At 30.1% G+C, this 6,000-nt stretch overlaps 1 protein-coding gene across 1 annotated transcript in view; it reads right to left on the bottom strand.

The window, feature by feature from the left end:
• Nucleotides 1–4,083: 4,083 nt before the first annotated feature.
• LOC135951780 (uncharacterized) overlaps nucleotides 4,084–6,000 on the bottom strand; it is a 50,449-nt gene continuing 48,532 nt past the window's right edge. The window contains exons 3-4 of the mRNA XM_065501503.1: nucleotides 4,314–4,644; nucleotides 4,084–4,240 (exon numbers count right to left, since the gene is read on the bottom strand). Coding sequence (XP_065357575.1) covers nucleotides 4,084–4,240; nucleotides 4,314–4,644 — 488 coding nt within the window. The remainder of the gene's footprint in view (nucleotides 4,241–4,313; nucleotides 4,645–6,000) is intronic.

The following is a 6,000-nucleotide window of genomic DNA, read 5'->3' as shown; positions in this document are numbered from 1 at the left end:
AGTGGGATGCGAGTTCGATATCTATAAAAATAAATGTTTTGTAACTCAAAACATGCAATTTTTGTCTTTTTTTTTTGCTAAATCTAACTTTTTTTCCAAAATGGACCCTTTTAAAATTTTTTTTCCTCAAAAGAAAACTATATAGCAAAATAAATGTCAAATTTTGACCACCTATAACTCATAGAGTTCTTGACCGATCTTCTTGCAAATTTCATCCCGATCAGAAGACATCGATTATAAAAGTTGGTTCACTTGACGTGAAATCCCACATATGTATGTTAACAAGCTGTTTTATACCAAATGTCACACTTATCTCACCCTCATTCCTCGAACTTCAAACAAAATTAAAAATGCATCCTAATATACAGTTGAATTTAAATATTATTTTTATACCCACCATAAAAGAACATGGGTGACTTGAACATTCATAATTGTCTTGTATTAATTAATATTGTGATAAAATTGACCAACTTTTGTGAGAAACGGTTCATAATTCGACCTACCCCCATGTAACCCCTAAATCAGAAAAATATTTTATTTTCACATATTGATGGTGGGTACACAAGATTTGGCACAGCCGAATATAACACTCTTACGTGTTTTTGTTTGTTCTCTCAGATATTAAATTTAAAAATTCAAACAGCATGTCTTAAATTGTTATTTAAATACATATAATAAGAAATTGTTAGCGTAATTTGAAAAATATTTTTGTCATCTGTAATTGAAAATATAGCTAATATAGATGGGTGCGTTTCATAAAAGTGATGATACATTAGATGGGTAAATTTTTTTCTCGACAAAGCGATTATCAAAATCGTAATCTACGATGAATTCTAAGAAGTTTTGCCGAAGAAACCATGGATCTAAAATCAAAATGGAGTTTCCCATTTTAAACGCGAAAATTTTCCTTTCGTATTTTATATTTTTGTTTAAATATGCTAACATTATATTGAGCCTTTTAAGAAACTTGAATATGTTTAGGTTTTTTTAAAAGGAAAGAAAGGCAAAAAAGATGAATCTTTGCAAATGGAGAAGATTAACAATAAACTTCACCCGAGTATGGTTACAAAATCTCATATTGTGGTTGTGCGAGAACAGAAAACGGATCTTTTGGGTCACAGTGGGGGAAATGAAAAATAAAAATGGTGCAAATAAATTTCTAAGTTTCAAACCGATAATCCGATTTTAATAAAATTTCTCACGACTATAGAGGAGTTGTTACTGAGCTTATTTATTTTGTTTTTATTTTCTGTATAACTAAAGATTAATGTAAGTCCTTTTTTTCGAAAAAAATTAGGAAAAAAATACTTTTTCAAATTGTTTTAATTTAATTGCACATAACTTTTGACTTGGTATCGATTTTGAAATAATTCTTTCCTTATAATACTAATAAATTTATTGTTAATTAAATGATATATATTTGAAAAAATCGGGAGAGATTTGGATCCGTAATTGGCAATAATACAAACCAAGGTAAGTAAAAAACATAAAATTTTAATTTTCAATGCTGAATATCTCGTAAACTATAAAAGATAAAATAATGTTATGGTAATATTTTTTGTAGCTCTCTTCTAGTAGATTCCACATATATACAAATATTTCAAATCGGAAAGAGAACAAAAATTTTGCATCATTTTTAATTTGTAATATACCCGAGACACCCCAATTTGGGTTTTTGAGACTCCGCCCACCTTAGGGTTGAAAGTCCAAATTCAAAACATAAGAGTAGCAAAACCTCATATATAGTCTTGGGAAATTTTATTAAAATCGGATTATCGGTTTAGAACTTACAAGTTTATTTGCACCTTTTTTTATTTTCCATTTCCCCACCTGTGACCCAAAATATCGGCTTTGGGTTCTCGCACAACCACAATATGAGATTTTGTAACCATCCTCGGGTGTAGTTTATTGATAATCTCCTCCATTTGCAAAGATTCATCTTTTTTGCAATTCTTTCCTTTCGAACCATCCCAAACATAGTCAAGTTTCTTAAAAGGCTTAATAAAATGTTAGTATATTTAAACAAAAATATAAAATACAAAAGGAAAATTTTCGTGTTAAAAATGGGAAGTTCGGTTTTGATTTTAGACCCATGGTTTCTTCGGCAAACATTCTTAGAATTCATCGTAGATAACGATTTTGATAACCGCTTGCTGATTTTTTTTGGCTCCATACAAATTGACCCACTCTAATGTACATATATTTAAATTAAAAGATAATATTTTTCGCATTTTGTTTAATTTTTAAAATACAAACTATGATTATATCGAACTAAGTTTGGCGGTCCCTTTCTATTACTACTGATAAAAATAATATTAAATAACAAAATGTTTTAGTTTAGTTTTATACTAAGTTTCTCAATATTTGGACCAGTACTTCTTTGAATTGGGTAAAATAAAAAAAACATTCTAATACGCATACATATGGTCAATTCACATACATATTGTCATAATGAAATAGCTCCCAATGAAATAACTCCTAATGAAATAACTCCCTATAAAATAATTCCCATCAAAAATTAAATGATTGCCAAACTTGAAAAATTAAATAACTACCAAAGGGTAAAATGAAATTACTCCCAATAATCGGCGGTTTCATAATTTTAAAAATATTACTCCCAAAAAATCGAAATAACTCCCAATGAAATAATTCCCAATCCGAAGCAATTTATTTATGTAATCTAAAAAAAGGAACTTCAAAAGTGAAATTATTCTTCGCTTACCAAACATTTTTTGCATTGCGAGCCTATGGCGTAGCGCAAAGTTTCTACTCTGGGGTGTATCAAAAACTGGCTTCGCTCAGAAAAGTTTTTCTCCTCCGGGGTGTATCAAAATCTGGCATCGCTTAGAAAAGATTTCTTTCGTTGCAGAAAGGTTTTATAATATTTCAGAAAGACGATTTTCATTTCGCACCAGATTAAGTAATCGTTGCGACCTGACAATGACCGACGATGTAAAAAGATCGAAGCCGGTTTTTGATACACCCCAAGGAGAAAACCTTTGCGCACGGCCGAAGGCCGGCAATGCAAAAAACTTTTCTGAGTGAAGCCAGTTTTTGATATTTATGGGTTCTGCTTTTACAAAATAGAACCCAACAAAAATGAAATAACTCCCAATACAGTGAAATAACTCCTAATTCCCAAAACAAAATGAAATAAAACCCAAAACAAATTTCATTGGGAGTTGTTTCATAAGTTGTATGTTGTATGAATAATTTGTTGGGTGTTATTTCATCTTTTCGTGGGGAGTTATTTCAAGGTAACGGATCACACATGACAAATATTTGACGAAAACGACGTAACCACAAAATAAAATATATGTGAATTCTCTTATTTATTTCAAAAACTTATTTTACGTAGGATGATTGAAAACAAAAAATTCAGTTTTATTTTTGTCGATGCTGTTTGATCTAACAAAACACTTGTAAGAGTAAACACGTCAAACAAATTTGTGCTACAAAAAGTGGTTACGCTTTTTTGAGTAAATATTTGCCATGTGTGACCGTACCTTTAGGCATTCGGCGCACGGCTTCTGCTAGTTGGTTACGATAACACAATAAACTAGCATACAGAGTAGTATTATTTTAAAACATTTTTTGCTTGAAAAACAATAAAAACCATTGTGAAATATTAGGACATTATGACAATATGACATGATAAGAGGCCTTGTGAATTGCCCAATAGATTAAATAAGAACGTGTGTATTTTGTATTTTTAGTCTGAAAGGAATATTTGTATGGCTAGTTTTTGTCCAAAGTTATAAAATAATAAAAAAAAATGCATCTAATGTATGTAGTTAATCGTTGTATAAGGATTATTATATAATAAAAAAAGTAATGGTCGTTTGGTTTTAATGTTGGTATCTAATACATACGAAATCAGGAAAATTGTCCTTATCCTAGAAATACATTGTATATATTTTTGTTGTCTTTTATATTATTCGCTTTAAACTACAATTAGTATTTAAGTTTTGCATAAAAAAGGGAAAGAGAGAGATAGATAGATAAATAAATATAATTATTACCTAATAAATTGCATTAAGAATACTCGTAATATTAATTATTAGATTAGGTGAGACCGTAATTTTATATTCTCGTAATATTGATTGTTTCATTTATTGATTCGCTTCGTAGGAGCTGCTTAGTATCATTTTCTATTTCAATTGGCGAAACACCAACACTACCATTATTAAGATATGAGTTGTCTTCTTCGACTATTTTTTCTAATAAAATATCACCGGAAGTATTTAAACCTGTGAAATATGAAACAAGAAACGAGATGTTTTAATTAATCCTTTACGCAAAACATAATAAATTAATTTATATTACGTCCAACTATGGATCCATTTGGTACGTTATCAGATGCTGAACTGTTTACTAAAGCAACATCAGTAGTTGATCCGTTTCGTGCATTTTTCTGTAAAGCAACTGCTTTTCGTGCATGGCGTGTTGTTAAGACACCAGTCTCGACGTCACGTTCCAAACGATGTCCTGATCGAGATCTGGTCAGTTGACGCTGTACATAATCTTCCAAGTCTTCCTCTTCCTTCCGACTTATCAAACAATTTAATACCAGCAAGAACAAACCAAGTCCCAGAGAAAATAATCCAGTACATGTTACTTCATTCCACCATGCCGAACTTGAGCCTAAAAAATTGGAAAGTTGTTCAAACAAAATTCTCATTAAATATTTATTTTTAATATTCTAGACTACATAATAAATATTAAAAACAACAAATTTAATATATGGGGGATTTCATGTCAAGTGAACCAACTTTTGAAATCGATGCACAGTGGGGGATATGAAAAAAAAAGTGGAAATAAATCTGTAACTTCTAAACGAATAGCCCGATTTTAATAAAATTTCCCATGGCTATAGAGGAGGTGTCGATAAGTTTAAGTTTTAAATTTGGGCTTAAATAACCTAGGGGGGGGGCCGAGCCACAATGCCCCAAAGTGGGGCACCTCGGGTATATCAAAAATTAAAAATGATGCCAAATTTTTGTTTGCGATCCGATTTGAAAGATTTTTATATATATGGAATGTACTAGACGAGATCTACAAAAAACATTGCTTTAGCCATATATTATCTCTTATAGTTTACGAGTTATTCGCATTTGAAAAGTAAAAATTTGTTTTTTTTGCCTTTTAATTTTTTTAATTCTTAAAAATTTTGTACATTTTTGAAAAGAGGACATAATTTCCTACACGCTGATATATAATATGTATATCTTTTCTTTTCCGCTAGTCAAATTTATGGATTCAAAATCAACAACAAACAGAAAATTATAAATTCTTGCCGTTTTGTAATACAATTTATTGCACTGCCTTGCCGACTGCTGCATAACCAAATACCGGTGAACACTACAAGATGAAGCTAATTACTGTGAGTTACCTATTTTGAAGCCATTAATGAGACTAGCGGAAAAGAAAAGATATACATATTATATATCAGCGTGTAGGAAATTATGTCCTCTTTTCAAAAATGTACAAAATTTTTAAGAATTAAAAAAATTATTGAAGACTTTTTTCAAAAATATGCGAATAAAAAATTATAGCTGATTTTTTTGGAAAATTTAAAATACAATAAAAGTTTTGTTTATGAATCGTTTTTAATGAAATTTTACACTTATATAGAAACGTTCGCAAATCCAAAAGTGAAAAAGATATTTGTGTATTGTTAATGACAATCCCACAATTCCCAAAAATCCCAAAATTGGGATTTTTTTGATTTTTGGATCTATTGAAGGTACCAAGCTCGGGGCTATGAAATCCCTTTGCATGATATTGAAGAACAGATTGGGACATACAAAACTGGTCTTAATTTTTTGAAAGCAGCTATGCAATTTTAGAATATGTTGTCTAAAGTTGAAATTTACATAAAAAATAGGTCTACTTCGGAAGGCTCTGGACCACGCAATAACACGAATTTTGATATTATTTTGCTTTTATAATATTTCCCGAAATGTTATCTTTCAGAAAAATATAAACACATTATTTATT

Source organism: Calliphora vicina, chromosome 2, assembly GCF_958450345.1.
Source record: "Calliphora vicina chromosome 2, idCalVici1.1, whole genome shotgun sequence".
Lineage (NCBI taxonomy): Eukaryota > Metazoa > Arthropoda > Insecta > Diptera > Calliphoridae > Calliphora > Calliphora vicina.
The sequence above is the reverse complement of the archived record's forward strand: the minus strand, read 5'-3'. Positions and strand labels throughout refer to the sequence as shown.